Genomic DNA, 17436 nt, shown 5'->3' with positions numbered 1-17436 from the left:
TGGGAGGTTGTTGGCATAGTATATACCTCTAACAATACCAAGGTGGGGAAATGCTTGACTGACTACTAGATGAACCTGGCTTCCAGGCCCATCTCTGTTACATACATCACAGCTGTGCAATCTTGGATAGGTTACTTAACCTCACTGAGCCTTTTGGTTCATCTATAAAGAGGATCATCTATAAATGGGAGTGGTAAAACCTGCCGTGCTAATCTCAGAGTTATAATATTCAAACAATGGCATGTACTTGAGAATATTCCATAAATTATAAAGAACTCTACATATATTAAGTTATTATTATACTGACTATTCATCTTTACTCTGTCTTTTTGCCAAATTTTTATACACCCATTTTCAGATGGAAGTAGCTGACTTCTGGCCTCATTATCAGAATATACCAGAAAGTTCTTATTTCAGTTTATATCCCAGAAGCAGTCATATTATCAAATAAGGTGGTATAGAATCATGAAAGAACCAAAAGCACTGTGAAGATATTACAAAAATTAGAAAAACATGTGAGGCACATTTTCTGAACAGACAGCATGGGGAGGCCCCGGGCCCTGGCAGGGAGGAGAGGGTTAAATCCTTTCCTCTGCAGTACAAAAGAAAAGAGTGTGCGGAAAGATTAGGATTTTTGCTTTTACAATGGGAGCTGCAGAAGCGTAGGGAAGAAGCTGAAGGGAAAAAAAAAAAAGGGGGCGTCTCCCCTTTAAAGACTTGCAGAGATTGAGAGAGAAAGAGAGAGTCAAGGACAGAGAATCAGAGAGAGAGAAAGAGAGAGCGTGAGTCTGTCTGTCTGTCTCTGGGAAGAGAGAACATCTCTGCTTCACAGTGATTTGCACTGGGAGAGAGGCATCAGTTGACTCCAGACCCGAGGGGAAGACCAGACCAAGTCACCCCGGATAAGACTAAGTGAGCGTCGCCCCTCCCTCTCCCACCTGTCTCTACCCGGGAATGTCTAGGCGAAAGCAACGGAAACCCCAACAGTTAATATCGGACTGCGAAGGTCCCAGCGCGACTGACAACGGTGGGTGCCTGGGGAGGGAGGTGGGGGAGCTCTGAGTCCAAGCTTGTGCGGGTCAAGCCAGGGCAAGGGGAGGGCACCTGGGCTATGAGCAAAACCAGGGGGAGGACGTAATCGCCGGGGGGTTTGAAGCAGTTGAGATGCAGGGACTAAGGAGATGACCTGTGCTGGGGAGAAGCCCCACTTGGCCTTTCTCGGGATTTAATCTGTTTGTGTTTTTCTTGTTGTTTTTCTCTGGATGAAATGGAGTTTTCAAACTGGCTCTGTCTCCCCACCCAAGAGTTTTCTTTCCAGGTCCCCCTTTGCTCACTGGTCTTTGTGCCGTTGCTAAGTAACGTCCTCAGACCTGAAGACTGTCTCTTAGGGGTGGGATTTTCCCCCCTTTTCTTTCTAGAGAGTTGGGTTGCAAGAGAATGAATTGGATAAACGTGAAGGTTCCCCTGAGGGAGGAGAGAAAAAAGTTTCTCATTGTTGGGCTGAGCTGAGAGCAGATCAGAGCTCCCCAAGGGAGAGAGCTAATGTCGGTCAGCCGAAGCCTAGTTTGGGATGTGTATCTATGTCACCTGGGGTAGAGGCCAGAGGAGAGGTCTGAATGAGGAGCATAGGTTTGGGCTTCAAGAGAGGCCAAGCTAGGAAAAAAGTATGAGTTAATATATCTGTTAATACATGCATATCATTTTATAAGGATATGATCATCTTTTTTAAGTAACAAATTTTCTTTATGGGGGTGGGGATAGATTTTATGTATTCTTATAACATTCCAGTAAGAGGCAGACAATAGAGCAACTAGGGTACTGAGAAATGTCATTGCCTAAAGTCTCAGAAACAGAAGCATAGTCAGGACAAAACCCTAGGTTTCTTGATGCTCAGGGCAGTGGGTGTTACTCCACTAAATTAGGATTTCCAACTTTGCCTCATGGGTAGATCTGGGCTAGAGTCTGAGAACCTATATCTTTGCAAAGGTCCAGGTAATTCCTAGGGTCAAGCAAGTGTTAGACATTCTGGTCAGTAGTGTGGCTACATATGATCTCACTGTGACAGTCTGAAATCCTGGCTCAGAAATTAACTATTCACTTAGCAAATAGTTGATTCACCCATCAGTAGTATAGGATTAAGCACAAGGGCTCTGAAGCCAGACTTTCAGGATTCAAATCCTGGCTCCACTACTTGGTTAGCTATGCAACCTTAGTTGGTTTATTTGGCCTCTCCATGCCTCAGTTTCCTCATCAGCAAAATAGGGATGAATATACTACCTCATTAGGAGAATCAAAATGAGTTAATATATGTACAGCAGTGTTTTTTCAACCAGCAGTTTAGTCCACTGACCAATACACCAGAAATTTCTAGCCGGTTCATGACAGAGTTAACCACCCTCATGTTGCATGAAGATTATAGACCCAATGATCATAGTTGAACTCACTTATGCTCAGGGTGATTTCTGCCTTAGCAGTCCCCAAAATAATTCTACTTTCATTGGTCCCAAGTGTAAAAAGGTTAAAAACTACTGACGTACAGCATTTGGAAAAAGAACTAGCATAAATAAATACTTAATGAATGTGAGTGTTGTTATTACCATTATATGTTAGGACAGTGGTACTTCCTGTAAGTGCTGAAATATGACCAAAGTTCAGGAATAAATCTCTTGGTGAACTTCAGCATTTTTTTATGAGATGTGCACTATGAAAAGCTCTAGGAGAATGTATTTGAAGTGACCAAAACTAAATCATGGATTTGGTTTTCCACCTGTTGTAAAAAAATGACTTGAGGTCACATCAGTGTTCTGTGGGCTATGGAACAAACTTTAACAGACATACTGTGTTGTGGGTAGAACACCTCCTCCTCAGAGTCACTGCTTTGCTGTGATCCCACTGTGCCCATATTTAGAGGTTTATGGTGATGACATTGGTCCCTTCTGGGATACATTAGCCCTTCTTAATGCCTCTGCAGGCCGGATGTTTCCTCCTCCTGGTCTACTAGAAACTGAGTTGCTTCACAGTCCTGCTCCCTGTCTGGCTTAATTGTGGAACAACACTGAATCTCCCCCAACCCAAGAGGCATCCTCTCTCCTCCCAAGTTAGCTCACTCATTCTCATACCACAGCTGAGGAAAAGTCTGTAAGAGAGTCAAAAAGAATCTTTAGCAACTGGCCTAAGTGGATTCTCAAGCTCCTTGAGCTGTAGCTCCCACTTGGGGCTGTGAACCCTTGGGGACATGGAGATGCTGCTTCAAAGCCATGCCCATAAAACAGTGTAGGCTTGAACCAAATGTCAGCAAGAAGTTTCAGTTGAAATAGTGCCTTCGAGCCATGACTCAGAAACATAAATGTAAGGAGCAAGAAAAAGTAGCAGTAACCTCTTAAGATCTACCTTAAGAAAGTTTAAAGCTTTCTGATCAGCATTCTTCTAAAAGTGAAAGAGCCTAGGTTACTTGTATGACCAGGTGTGTTACTGGGTGATCTCATCTGTGAGATGTGGTTGCTATATTTGATGAAATCTAAAATTCCTTTCTGCTCTTATAAGATATAAAAATTTCTTTATTTCCTTCTTTTCTATAGATAGCGTTTCTATTTGCTATGTGATCTTCAGGATCCTGACTTTTCCTTCTACCTCAGAGACATTTTCTTGTTCTGCCTGCCCTAAAATTAGACAGGGGAGGCTCTTATTTGGGGGCTCTTATGTGTGTCCGTCCCTTGGTGTACCTGTGAAACTGTGGACATCATCATGAGCATCAGCAGACATTTATTTAGTAAGCTAGGGCGCCACTGAGGTTTTCAGGAATCTTTGCCTTCTTTTAAGCAAAGTTGACTCTATGTGACAAGCAAATACTGAGCCTTTGTAGCACATTTTAAAAGCCTCATTTCTACAGTGACCTAAGACGTCACCAAAGAACAGTCTGTAAAACCTGTGATCCGCCTGTTTTTGCTCAGCTTCTTTGGCCAGAACACCAAAACTTAACAGATTAGTTATTGCACATAAGTGATGAGAAGGAAATAATCTATTTACTTAAAAACTCTAGAGATACCCTGATTTATCAATGTCACCCCATTAAAATTAATAAGAAAAAAAGAAAAAAAAAACTCTGGAGAGAAAAAAAATCTCTCCCCTACAGAGTCTAGAAATTTGGATTAGAGAACATAAGGAACATGAGTAGGAAAAATGCAAACTAGTACATCTGGGAAATAAAGGAAATGATCAGAAACCCAGATATTTAGTGAAAAGGAGAAACCAGGACCACAGCCAAATAGATCTAGAGGGAGAAATGGAAGCTGACTGACCTCAAGAGCAGCAAAAGGGGAAGAAAGCAAAAATAGAGTTTTAAGGGCTTTGTTTTCTTTATATCTGGAGGTAGAAAGCATCCTCTCTCAGGCTATTAAGGCTTAAGCCTTTCAGCTGTAGGTACCCCTGGGTTGAAAAGAGATTTCTGAGTGGATAGAAGTAACTCAGGCATGATGTGACAGAGAACTGGAGAAGGAAGCAGAAAGTCTGGTTTTCAATCTAGCTTAGATTTTGAAGCTATGTGACCTTGGGCAAGTCCCCTCTTCTGCTTTTGTCCTGTAATTAATAACACTCATCAATAAGCCTGATCGGTGGTGGAGCAGTGGATAGAGTGTTGACACGGGATGTTGAGGTCCCAGGTTCAAAACCCTGAGTGCAGGCTCATCCCACTTGAGCGCAGGATTGCCGGCTTAAGTGTAAAATTACTGATAGGATCTCATGGTCATTGGCTTGAGCTCCAAGGTCACTGGCTTGAAACCCAAGGTCGCTAGCTTGAGCAAGGGGTCACTGGCTCAGCTGGAGCCCCCCCCCATCAAGGCACTTATGAGAAGCAATCAATGAACAACTAAAGTGCCCCAACTACAAGTTGATGCATCTCATCTCTCTCCCTTCTTGTCTCTCTCTTTATCTCTCTCTCTCTCTCTCTCTCTCTCTCAAAACAAACAAATAAAAAACACTCATCAATAATATTTGTGGCCTGACCAGGCGGTGGCGCAGTGGATAGAGCGTCGGACTGGGATGCGGAAGGACCCAGGTTCGAGACCCCAAGGTCGCCAGCTTGAGCGCGGGCTCATCTGGTTTGAGCAAAAAGCTCGCCAGCTTGGACCCAAGGTCGCTGACTCGAGCAAGGGGTTACTCGGTCTGCTGAATGAGTAAGCAATCAGTGAACAGCTAAGGTGTTGCAACGAAAAACTGATAATTGATGCTTCTCATCTCTTTCCGTTCCTGTCTGTCTGTCCCTGTCTATCCCTCTCTCTGACTCTCGCTCTGTCTCTGAAATAAATAAATAAATAAAATAATAATATTATTATTATTTGTGGAGTATTTACTGTTTGCCAAGTACTATCATAGGCCCTTTATATATTTCCTCTTATTTTTTCCTCTTGTTATTACCTCCATTTAAAAAAACATTTTTTACTGCAGTAAAATATATGTAACAAAATGTACCATGTTAACTATTTTTAAGTGTAAAATTCAGTGGCCTTAAGTTTATTCAGTGTTGTACAACAATTACCACCATCCATCTCCACAACTTTCATCTTGCAAAACTGAACCTCTGTTACCATTAAACAACAACTCCCCGCTTCCTTCACCCCCCACCCCAGTCCTTGGCAACCACCATTCTACTTAGTCTTTATGAATTCACCAACGCTAAATAGCTTATATAATGGAAGCATATATTTGTCCTTTTGTGTCTAGCCTATTTCATTTAACATATTTTCAAGGCTCATCCATGTTGTAGCATGTGTTAGAATTTCATTCCTTTTATAGCTATACCTCCACTTTAAAGAAATCCAAGCCTGAGATAGATTAAGAAACTCTCCCAAGGTAACAAAGATTGGAAAGTGCTAGAACTAAGACTTTAACTCAAGTCTGTTTGATTCAGAGCTGGCCTTCTCAATGGCGGAGCTCAATGAACGAGTCAGATCTTTAAAGAACCTTTCAGCGCCAAAATGGTCTGAATTCCATGCTGAGTTTTGAGTCTTTTTTTTTTTTCCAAGATTTTTTTTTACTTTTTTTTTTCAATCTGATCAGTTTTTTGTTTGTTTGTTTGTTTGTATTTTTCTGAAGCTGGAAACGGGGAGGCAGTCAGACTCCCGCATGCGCCCTACTGGGATCCACCCGGCATGCCCACCAGGGGGCGATGCTCTGCCCATCCGGGGGCGTCGCTCCGCTGCAACCAGAGCCACTCCAGCGCCCAAGGCAGAGGCCATGGAGCCATCCCCAGCGCCCAGGCCATCTTTTGCTCCAATGGAGCCTCGGCTGTGGGAGGGGAAGAGAGAGACAAAGAGGAAGGAGAGGGGGAGGGGTGGAGAAGCAGATGGGCGCCTCTCCTGTGTGCCCTGGCCGGGAATCAAACCCAGGACTTCTGCATGCCAGGCCGATGCTCTACCATTGAGCCAACCGGCCAGGGCCCAAGATTATTTTTTTAGATTTTATTTATTCATTTTAGAGAGAAGAGAGAGAGAAGGGGAGGAGGAGCAGGAAGCATCAACTCTCATATGTGCCTTGACCAGGGAAACCAGGGTTTTGAACTGGCGACCTCAGAGTTCCAGGTCAATGCTTTATCCACTGCACCACCAGAGGTCATGCGAGTTTTGAGTCTTTTAATGTCAGAAAAATATCCATTTTATGTTTGATCTGAGATATTTCTTTTCTGGAAACAGCACCAGATTTACAAATCACTGTGGCTGTTTATTCACCATGTTGGATAGATAGGCCATGGATGCATTTAGTAGGTCTGGATGGCAAAGGAGTATCTATGTGCATTTAGGAGAGAGGAGTGAGGAAGAGGAGATGGGACACTATCCCTTGGAAATAGCCTATAGCAGCAGTGACAGAATCAATTCATAATTATGGACACTACCAATTAGTGTTGGTCCAACATTAACAGTAAGTTTAGGCAGGTGCTACATAGTGTGTTTTTCCCCTTTAATGGCTGGAAAATTCTCAAATTCTTTGTAGAACAAGAGCCTTTCATCTTACAATTAGAAATATGGTTCAAGATGCACATTGGAAAAGGCAATACAGTTGCTAAACTCACAGTCCGCTTTAAATCATCACATTTTGTTTACGGAAGCAGGATATAAGACAGCTAAAGTATAGCTGTGGGCAGTGTAGTAGAGAAGGTGCCTGACAAGATGAGTTAGCAGTGAGCGGTTCATTTTGCCTATGTCCTCATTTTGGCCAGGTTGAGCACAGATGAGATTTGTGAGGAGCAGAGCAGAAGGCTTGATGGGAAGGGCAGTACTCTGATAGTTACTGTGGTTCTCATCCTTGTCTGGAAAGTGAATCACCTGAGGAGCTTTACAAACATACGGAATGGCTGGATCCCACCCTCAGGGATTCTGAAATAATTGGTCTGGTGTGTGGCCTGGCCACTGGAATTTTTAAAAGCTCTCCCACAAGTTCTAATGGGTGGTGCAGTTTGAGGACCACTGTTCAACTAGACCACCCTCTGCGTGCTACCCACCTGTTTTTCTCTTTGTTTTCCTCAGCCATTCTCTCCTTATCCTAAAGCAGCAGTTTGATGGGCAACCAGGTTTCCCTTTTCCTTGTCATTTCAGTCTTTATAAATTTAAACAAGCATGTCCAGGTCTTAGGACTTCATCCATCCCAGATTTTGCATATGACCCAGGATAGCTTGCCTCACCTTATCTGCTATCTTCGACACCATTACCAGCTTAGTTTATGCCAGTGTTCATGACTCCATTTGTGTCTGCCTAAGAATCCTGCCCCCCTTTTCAGGATAGGCAGTGAGTGCAAAGTGCTGAGAAATAAAGGGTTCCTCTTACAGGTGGCTGTTGATCCCTCACCTTTCACCAGGGACTAAATTTACCTTAAAGAAGAGTACAGATCAAATTACGCATCAGAAAGCAAGTTTCATTAGAGAGCAAGAAAGGGGACAGTGTTTCCCAGGAGAAGATGAAAAGAAAAGGATTTCTTTTCTTGTCAGAAGACTTGACAAAACAGCAACTTGATATCAAAAGTTCAATGCTAATTAACAAATGCTCAGTAGAAAGCTTCCACCTGATTCCCTCACCCTTACAGAGGCCAGAGAGCAAATAGCAGGTAGGAGCCACACAGGGCCCTTTCTCTAGCATTAGGGAAGCCACACAATGTTGATTTGCTTCACAAAGCACTGGACAGGAGTCAAAATTCTGAATTCTAACTTCACGGAATCACTGTACGGACTTGGAAAAGGCACTTAATCTCTCCAAGCTTCAATTTCCTTGTGTGTAAAAATAAACAATATTGCACTAAGCTGTGATTTGCCATAATTGCAATAGACCCTTCTATCCCCACCTTGGAGGAGTCAGACATAGTAGCACTTAGCTAGCTCATCCGTTTCAGAGCCATCATTTAAATGTTATGATCTTTGTGATTATCTAAAGTTTTGACATGACTCAGTAAAATGTTTTCAATTTAAAAAGATAGCAAAATTTCTGTTGAAAAATTAAGTGGATGTTACTACTAGTTGTTTCAGCTCCTTCCAAAAAAGTTTCCCCATTCTTGACATACACCAATGACATTAGCCAACATTTTACCTCAGAAATTAATCTGATTAACAAGCAACATGACAAACATCCAACTTTATTATATGTGTATTTCAATTTATTTTAATTGTTTTGCCACTGACAATATAAATTCTCTAATCCATAATATTTGGGACTCACTCTCAAATTTAAAGTCCCATATATACATGCTAAGAGTTTCTCAAGAAAGCCACAAGACTTCTCCGAGGCACAGCTACAGTATTACCACTTTACAGAAAGGGAAATGGTGGCATAGTGTGTTGTGACTGACCGCCATGCCTGAATAGAACTAGGATGAGAATAACATGGGTTTTACTGGTGCCCAGGCAAACCACAAAAGATAAAACCACTTACCTCTTGTAAGTGCAATACATTTTAGGAAGTGGGAAATCCATTAAGATTCATTTTAAAGTAGAAAGGGAATGCAGTATACTGATCCAGATGGGCATTTTACCCCTACTTATGTCTAGGAGGTGGCCTAGAGCAGTGAGCAGGTGTTAAGTAGTTTCGAGGCGTTCAAACCAGGTTGGAGCTTAAAGGGGCTTTAGACACTGAGAAGCTGCCTGGTAGCCCCTGCGGCATTTTTCCCATTGTTTCAGGAGGAGCTCCCCTCCCCCAAGGTTAGCAGTAGGTGGGCCTCTACTAGGCTAGCATTTCCCCAAGCCAAACTGTCCTTAATAGTGACAGTATGTGATACAAGAGAACAAGGAAAAAAAAGCGTAGAGAAGCTGGCTCATTTAGGAAATGGCTTTTTAAATAAGCATGAACTTTGTAAGTTATGTGTGGGACGGGTGATCTGTGGAGTAACTAGCATTTAGCTATTATTCTGCAGGAGGAGGGGCAGGGGTGTAAAAGGGCTAAGTGTTAGAAGAGAGGAGTCCTGAAATGACTTCCTTGGAAATTCGACCTTGCAGCCTTCCACCCCAAGAAACTTCTTTTGTGGAGGGAGGTGAGGAAGGCAAGACAAAACTTGGGGTGTTTTGGAGTGTGTGTTGATGATGGGTGGATGCTCTGAGTTCCCCCTGTGCTCTGGCCTCTGAGGCTCCTCTGAGATCAGACCACCCTCTCTGGAGTCCACGTTTTCCAGGCTCAGCGGATCCTTTAATGCAAAGAAAAACAGGAGAAGCCTATCGCTTTGCTCTATTGAACAGGGTTGTGTTTCCCACTGTGCCCCCTTGAGCTTGCTGGGAGTAGGAGGAACAGGCTGGGCAACGACATCTGGAGATGGTGGGGGTACTGGCAGAGGGCAAGGAATGGTGGACCTCAACCATCACCCACAGCACCTGTCACTGAGCCTCCGGAACCCCTCCTAGGCTCTGGGTTCCAGCCCCCGCACCCTCCTCCCCCCCCACGCACCTCGGCTCGGGCGGGCTCGCTGCTCTTCCACCAGTTCCCGCCTCCCTCCCTAGCAATTTCTCCCCACCAACTATCCTCCCCAGCAGCTCCACCCCCATCTCCCCTCTCCCAGCTTTCGTGCTCCAGCTCCTCCCACCTCCGTGCAGCCTCACTCCCCTCCCCCTCCTCCGTGACGCCCTGCCCCCCTTGCCTCCGCCGATCTCCATCTCTGCAGTCTGGACGGCTGGGTGCAGTCTGCCGCAGACCCAGCGGCCACCTCCACCTCCCCCAATCCCATCCCCATTGTCTCCCACTCTACCCGGCCCTCCACCTTTCCTACAACCATGGCGCACGAAGCCGGGAGAAGCTCTCTTCTCAGGGGGCCCTGCAGGGAGCCTGCGGAGCTTGGAGGTGCAGTAGGGCCCGGCCCGGGCAAAGGTAGGGGTGGAAGGGACACGGTGGGGGCGGGGGGAGATTTGTGGTATACGGAATCGAATGCACGTTTCTCTGTATAGACCCTCTTCCGTATCCTCACACCTATTCCTTGCGCCCGCTGGTGGCCCGGGGTTGGTGGTAGTGGGGGGACGACAGAGGAAGCAGTAGCTTGTGCGTGCCCCCCAGCCCCATGCTGGGGTTCTCCAGTCCAGGAGGGTCAGGACTGTGCTCTAGCCTTTTACATGGCCTGTTGGTGAGCTCATCTCCCCACCCCCAACGAGCTGTTACTGAGCTGGTAGTTAATTAGAGCCTCCGGATGCCCATTCCAACAGCACCACCCACGCTGCTCTCTCCTCTTCTCCTCAGGTGATGCTAGCGAGGAAGACCACCCCCAAGTCTGTGCCAAGTGCTGCGCACAATTCACTGACCCAGCCGAATTCCTCGCTCACCAGAATGCATGTTCTACCGAACCTCCTGTAATGGTGATTATGGGGGGCCAGGAGAACCCCAGCAACTCTTCAACCTCTTCTGAATCCCGGCCTGAGGGCCACAGTAGTCCCCAGGTCATGGAAGCAGAGCACAACAACCCCCTAGATTCCGGGTCCTCGGTTCCCACAGATCCCACCTGGGGGGCAGAGAGGAGAGGAGAGGAGTCTGCAGGGCATTTCCTGGTCGCAGCCACAGGTACTGCAGCTGGGGGAGGTGGGGGCCTGATCTTGGCCAGTCCCAAGCTGGGAGCAACCCCATTACCTCCTGAATCTACCCCTGCACCACCCCCACCTCCTCCTCCCCCTCAGCCCCCAGGTGTAGGCAGTGGTCACTTGAACATCCCTCTGATATTGGAAGAGCTCCGGGTGCTGCAGCAGCGCCAGATCCATCAGATGCAAATGACTGAGCAAATCTGCAGGCAGGTACTACTGCTTGGCTCCTTAGGCCAGACAGTGGGTGCTCCTGCCAGTCCCTCAGAATTACCTGGGACAGGGACTGCCTCCTCCACCAAGCCCCTGCTTCCCCTCTTCAACCCCATCAAGCCTGTCCAAGCTGGCAAGACAGTGGCACCTTCCTCCTCCACCACCTCCTCCTCAGGGGCAGAAACACCCAAACAGGCTTTCTTTCACCTTTACCATCCGCTGGGGTCACAGAACCCTTTCTCTGCTGGAGGAGCTGGGCGAAGCCACAAACCCACACCTGCCCCCTCCCCAGCCCTGCCTGGCAGTACAGATCAGCTAATTGCATCACCTCATCTGGCATTCCCAGGCACCACGGGACTACTGGCAGCACAGTGTCTTGGGGCAGCCCGAGGCCTCGAGGCCACTGCGTCCCCAGGGCTCCTGAAGCCAAAGAACGGAAGTGGTGACCTAGGCTATGGGGAAGTGATGGGTCCCTTGGAGAAGCCCGGGGGACGGCACAAATGCCGCTTTTGTGCCAAAGTATTTGGCAGTGACAGTGCCCTGCAGATCCACCTGCGTTCACACACAGGTGAGAGGCCCTATAAGTGTAATGTCTGTGGTAACCGCTTTACCACCCGTGGCAACCTCAAAGTGCATTTTCACCGGCATCGTGAGAAGTACCCACACGTGCAGATGAACCCTCACCCAGTGCCAGAGCACCTAGACTATGTCATCACCAGCAGCGGCCTGCCCTATGGTATGTCTGTGCCACCAGAGAAGGCTGAGGAGGAGGCGGCTATGCCAGGAGGTGTGGAACGCAAGCCTCTAGTGGCCTCCACCACCGCTCTCAGCGCCACAGAGAGCCTGACACTGCTCTCCACAGGGGCAGGAACACCCGCGGCTCCTGCACTTCCTGCTTTCAATAAGTTTGTGCTCATGAAAGCAGTAGAGCCAAAGAGTAAAGCTGATGAAAATACTCCTCCAGGGACTGAGGCCTCCACCATCACAGGGGTGACTGAAAGTGGCACAGCAACTCGTATGCAGCTAAGTAAGTTGGTGACTTCACTTCCCAGCTGGGCACTGCTTACCAACCACTTTAAGTCCACGGGGAGCTTCCCCTTCCCCTATGTGCTAGAGCCCTTGGGAACCTCACCTTCTGAGACATCGAAGCTGCAGCAACTGGTAGAAAAGATTGACCGACAGGGAGCCGTGGCAGTGGCCTCTACTGCCTCAGGGGCCACGACCACCTCTGCTCCTGCAGCTTCATCTTCAGCCTCATCTGGACCTAACCAGTGTGTCATTTGCCTCCGGGTGCTGAGCTGTCCTCGAGCACTGCGCCTGCATTATGGCCAACATGGAGGTGAGCGGCCATTCAAATGCAAAGTGTGTGGCAGAGCTTTTTCCACTCGGGGCAATCTGCGTGCACATTTTGTGGGCCACAAGGCCAGTCCAGCCGCTCGGGCCCAGAACTCCTGCCCCATCTGCCAGAAGAAGTTCACCAATGCCGTTTCTCTGCAGCAGCATGTTCGGATGCACCTGGGGGGCCAGATCCCCAACGGTAGTACCACACTCGCTGAAGTTGGGGGAGCGGCCCAGGAAAATGGCTCTGAGCAATCTACAGTCTCTGGGGCAGGGAGCTTCCCCCAGCAGCCATCCCAGCAGCCATCTCCAGAAGAGGAGTTGTCGGAAGAGGAGGAGGAAGAGGAGGAAGAAGAAGAAGATGTGACTGATGAAGATTCTCTGGCAGGAAGAGGCTCAGAGAGTGGAGGTGAGAAAGCAATATCAGTGCGAGGTGATTCTGAAGAGGCATCTGGGGCAGAGGAGGAAGTAGGGATGGTGGTGGCCGCAGCCACAACTGGGAAGGAGATGGACAGTAATGAGAAAGCAGTTCAACCTCCTCTGCCACCACCACCACCAGACAGCCTGGATCAAACACAGCCGATGGATCAGGGAAGCCATGATATTGCAGGAGGCATGGAAGAGGGAGGCAAATCAGAGAGGAGCTCAAGCCCAATGCCAGCACTCACCATCGAAGGGGGGGAAGGCAGCAGCACCGCCTTGGTGGAGGAGCTGAGCATACAGGAAGTTATGAGAAAAGAGCCAGGAGAAAGCAGTAGCAGAAAGGCCTGTGAGGTGTGTGGCCAGACCTTTCCCACTCAGGCAGCTCTGGAGGAGCATCAGAAGGCCCATCCCAAGGAGGGGCCACTCCTCACTTGTGTTTTCTGCAGGCAGGGCTTTCTCGAGCGGGCTACCCTCAAGAAGCATATGCTGCTGGCTCACCACCAGGTACAGCCCTTTGCCCCTCATGGCCCTCAGAATATTGCTGCTCTTCCCTTGGTCCCAGGCTGTTCACCCTCCATCACTTCCCCAGGGCTCTCCCCCTTTCCCCGAAAAGATGACCCTACAATCCCATGAGCTTGTTTCTTTTGTGTGTGTCTGTGTGTCTGCTGCCCTTAGACCTAGGTTCCAGAAACTGAGAGCTCTATAGAAGGACCTCCAGGATTTATGAGCCCTTATTTGTCGTCTTCTCTGAGTTCTTATATAATATGTCCCAAGTGGTTTTTCTCTAGTCCCTGAGCCTGAAAATTGCTGTGCTCAGGGATGGTCCCCTGAGGAATTTTTCTTCTCTCCTCATTCACTGTACCTGAGGAAATTAGATTCTCTACAGCTTTTGCATTTCCAACGGAAACCCTCTCCAGCTTCCCTGGGGTGAGCCTTTGCCCCTCTCCTCTCTTCCTCTCCCTTACTCCTTGGCAGGTGCATCTGAGCACCCACATTTGGAATTGCAGCCCAGTCAAAAGGGGCTGGCAGCTGTCCCTGGAGGGCCCAGTGCCACTCCTCTCTGGTGACCAGGTCAACCTGCAGGACTTCCTACCCAGATGGTGAGGGTAGGTGCCCTATCTTTCTGGACTGAGTACACAGCTCTCCTGTCTCAGGTGACCTGCCCACCACCTGGGAGTTCCAGTTCCACCTCCACTACCACTTCAGCACCACCAGTGCTATCTGTCTGGCCCAAGAACTGTTGTTGGGAAGGTGCCTCCAGCAACAGGATTCAGAGAGGCCAAGGAGAAAAAAGCCTCCTCTTCTTATTTCAGCCTCCTGCGTCCAAGGGAGCAGTGCCTGAGCAGCTTATCATAGAAGAGAAGTAGCAAGCTGTGTATTTCTTCTTCCCCCTACTCCAGAAGGTGGAAGCAACAAAGCTGCAGCAATATCTGTATGTGTGGCTCAGCCCTACAGGGTAGGGAGAAGTGAAAGGCATACTCTTGCCTATAAGCTCCTTGATAATCACATTAAGGCAAAGGTCAATATGCCAAGACATCTTCAGCTTCTAATGTTCCTTCATCATTGCCTCTCCAAGTTAGGAAACAAGTGGATTTCTTGCCAAGAGGTCTCCCACAGAATATTTTAGGAAATGTGAGCTTAGTTTATATCTTTAACAAGCACTATTGGTGAGGGTAGATGAAGAAGTAATGATGGAGAGTTGAGCGTTGCTATGCTATAGGGCTTTATATTGGGAACTTGTGTGATTAAGAAAGAGACATGATATAAGGGAGTGGACCTCAAATTCTTGATTGGATGGGTCTCATGACTGTTCTTTTGGACTAATAGTGACTTAGTATGCAGTAATGCACCACAAAATATGGGAGATTTCCTAGCACTAGTGTGCTTTCTAGTTTTAGATAACTCCCTCCTTTATTCCCTGGCCTCTTGTATTTTCCTCATCTTTCACTCTCAAGGCCCATTCCTTCCCAGTATTGCCTATCCCTGGACCGGGGCCTATGTCTTTGCTACTGTCTGGTTCTTAGAGTTCCAGACTTTGGTAGATAAGCTCCAGGTGGTGTCCTCCCTGCCTCTCCATCTTATAATGAGATATAGTATTTACCTTTAACATAGGATCATTTGAAAACAGTTCTGAGGAGGAGAAAGTGTTGGTTCTGCTAGTGACTGACTTGAATGATGGCTTCTCCTCCAAAGGTGTAGGCTCCAGAGCTTCCTAACATAGTAAAATGTGAAGAACAGACAAGGGAGATGTTAGTGTCTTTCCCTTTCATTAAAGGTGTTTTAACCAAATATTTGTGTGCTTCTCCTTATTTCATGATTAAATAGCCAGCTGGGGTATGACATGGCATTCCCTGACATTGAAATTCCCTTCCCACCTACATGTCCTGGCAAAAGCTGAACCTATGGTATTAAAATATTATTTATTCAGCCTTGTCTTTTTTTTTTTTTTTTTAGTAGCAAAAGACAAGCAGGGAGAGATGAGAAGCACAAGCTCATAGTTGTGGCACCTTAATTGTTCATTGATTGCTTTCTCATATGTACCTTGATGGGAGGGGTTCCAGCTGAGCCACTGACCCCTTGCTCAAGCCAGCGACCTTTGGGCTCAAACCAGCAACTGTGAGGCCATGTCTGTGATCCTGAGCTCAAGCCAGATGAGCCTGCGCTCAAGTCACGGACCTTAAGGTTTTGAACCTGGGTCCTCAGTGTCCCAGGCCAATGCTCTATCCAGTGTGCCACCGCCTGGTCAACTCAGCTTTGTCTTAAAAACATCCTCTACTGAATGCAATTTCCCTGTGGAAACGGACTTGGTGTTCTCAAAAGGTAAGGAACATGCCCATTGTATGCAGGCATTGTCTTTGCCTAATATTTTCCTCCAGGCTTTTATGTTTTTTTTATTTGTTTATTATTTTCAGAGACGGGGGACAGATAGGAACAAACATATGGGAGGGAGATGAGAAGTATCAGTTCGTCATTGCTGTACCTTAGTTATTCATTGGTTGCTTTCTCATAATATGCCTTGACGGGGGGGGGGGGAGTTGGGGGCTCTAGCCAAGCCAGTGACCCCATGCTCAAACCAGCAACCATGGGGTCATGTCTGATCCCACACTCAAACCGCAAACCCGCACTCAAGCTGGAGAGCTGGCACTTAAGCCAGGTGTGCCTGCACTGAAGCTGGCAACCTCAGGGTTTCAAACCTGGGTCCTCTGTGTCCCAGGCTGACACTCTATCCACTGCAGCACTGCCTAGTCAGGTTGAAAGCTGTTTTTTATCAGTATTTCCTGAGCTCCAGGCCAGCCTGCCTGACATCAGTTAATCTGCAAAATTAGGATGAATTAATCTTTATGATCCTTGAGATACTAGGAACAGAAAAAGTAATTCAACCCTAATTATTTTTATTAATAAAGGAAGGTTCTTTTTTTTTAAAGATTTTATTGATTTTACAGAGAAAGAAAGAAGTGGGGGAGTAAGAAGTATCAACCCATAGCTGCCTCACTTCAGTTGTTCATTGATTGCTTGTTATATGTACTTTGGCCAAGCAAGCCCAGGGTTTCAAACCAGCATTCCAGGTCAATGCTTTATCCAGTTTACCACCACAAGCCAGGCTATAAAGGATTCTTAGCAGAGGAAGTACTGTATTCTCCCCATGTATAAGACGCACCTTAATTTTGGGGCCCAAAATTTGAAAAAATATATATTACATAGTTATTGAATTCCAGTTTTTTTTTTTGTTTGTTTGTTTTTTTACAGAGACAGAGAGAGGGATAGACAGGAACAGACAATCAGGTACAGAGAGATGAGAAGCATCAATCATCAGTTTTTCGTTATGGCACTTAGTTCGTTAATTGCTTTCTCATCTGTGCCTTGACCACGGGCCTTCATCAGACTGAGTAACCCCTTGCTTGAGCCAGCAACTTTGGGTCCAAGCTGGTGAGTTTTTGCTCAAACCAGATGAGCCCACGCTCAAGCTGGCGACCTTGGGGTCTCAAACCTGGTCTTCCGCATCCCAGTCCGACGCTCTATCCACTGCGCCACCGCCTGATCAGGCTGAATTCCAGTTTTCCTCATCATAAAATTCATACAGCTCCTCATCACTGTCAAAACTCCCACCCATTAGCTTGTACTCATCTGTGTCTGACGACGAATAACTGTCTTCAATGAGCACAAAAACCAGTGTGAAAAACCAGGAAATGCAAGTTTAAAAATCTACAACCACTGTATAAGATGCAACCAGTTTTTAGACCCCAAATTTTTTTAAAAAGATGTGTCTCATACATGGGGAAATATGGTACGTTGGGGGTGGAAGCATGAAATGAAGCATCTATATATTATATATATATATATGTATGTATAATATATATATGTATGTATTTTTCTTTTCTACTTTTTATTTATTTATTTTTGTACTTTTCTGAAGCTGGAAACGGGGAGGCAGTCAGACT

The 17436-nt window shown here is 46.7% G+C and overlaps 1 protein-coding gene across 8 annotated transcripts; it reads left to right on the top strand.

Moving 5' to 3' along the window:
* Nucleotides 1–802: 802 nt before the first annotated feature.
* On the top strand, nucleotides 803–15286 carry SALL2 (spalt like transcription factor 2). 8 transcript variants are annotated; one of them, XM_066277380.1, is made up of 4 exons: nucleotides 10003–10328; nucleotides 10692–12983; nucleotides 13444–13501; nucleotides 14311–15286. In XM_066277380.1, exons 1-4 carry the CDS (start codon nucleotides 10235–10237, stop codon nucleotides 14351–14353), a joined length of 2487 nt encoding a protein of 828 aa, XP_066133477.1. In that variant the 5' UTR covers nucleotides 10003–10234; the 3' UTR covers nucleotides 14354–15286. The 8 variants fall into 8 exon arrangements, with proteins under 8 accessions (XP_066133471.1, XP_066133477.1, XP_066133476.1 ...); XM_066277378.1 differs by having other exon boundaries at nucleotides 10004–10328; nucleotides 10692–13348; XM_066277379.1 differs by having other exon boundaries at nucleotides 13444–15286.
* Nucleotides 15287–17436: the final 2150 nt, after the last annotated feature.

This window comes from Saccopteryx bilineata, chromosome 4 (genome assembly GCF_036850765.1).
Source record: "Saccopteryx bilineata isolate mSacBil1 chromosome 4, mSacBil1_pri_phased_curated, whole genome shotgun sequence".
Taxonomy (NCBI): Eukaryota; Metazoa; Chordata; class Mammalia; order Chiroptera; family Emballonuridae; genus Saccopteryx; species Saccopteryx bilineata.
The sequence above is the reverse complement of the archived record's forward strand: the minus strand, read 5'-3'. Positions and strand labels throughout refer to the sequence as shown.

Excerpts from the sequence above, each read along its gene's own strand:
- SALL2 (XM_066277373.1), top strand. The coding sequence starts at position 10,235 with ATGGCGCACGAAGCCGGGAGAAGCTCTCTTCTCAGGGGGCCCTGCAGG. Across the intron at positions 10,329-10,691 it reads AGGGCCCGGCCCGGGCAAAG|GTGATGCTAGCGAGGAAGAC; the intron begins GTAGGGGTGGAA and ends TCTTCTCCTCAG.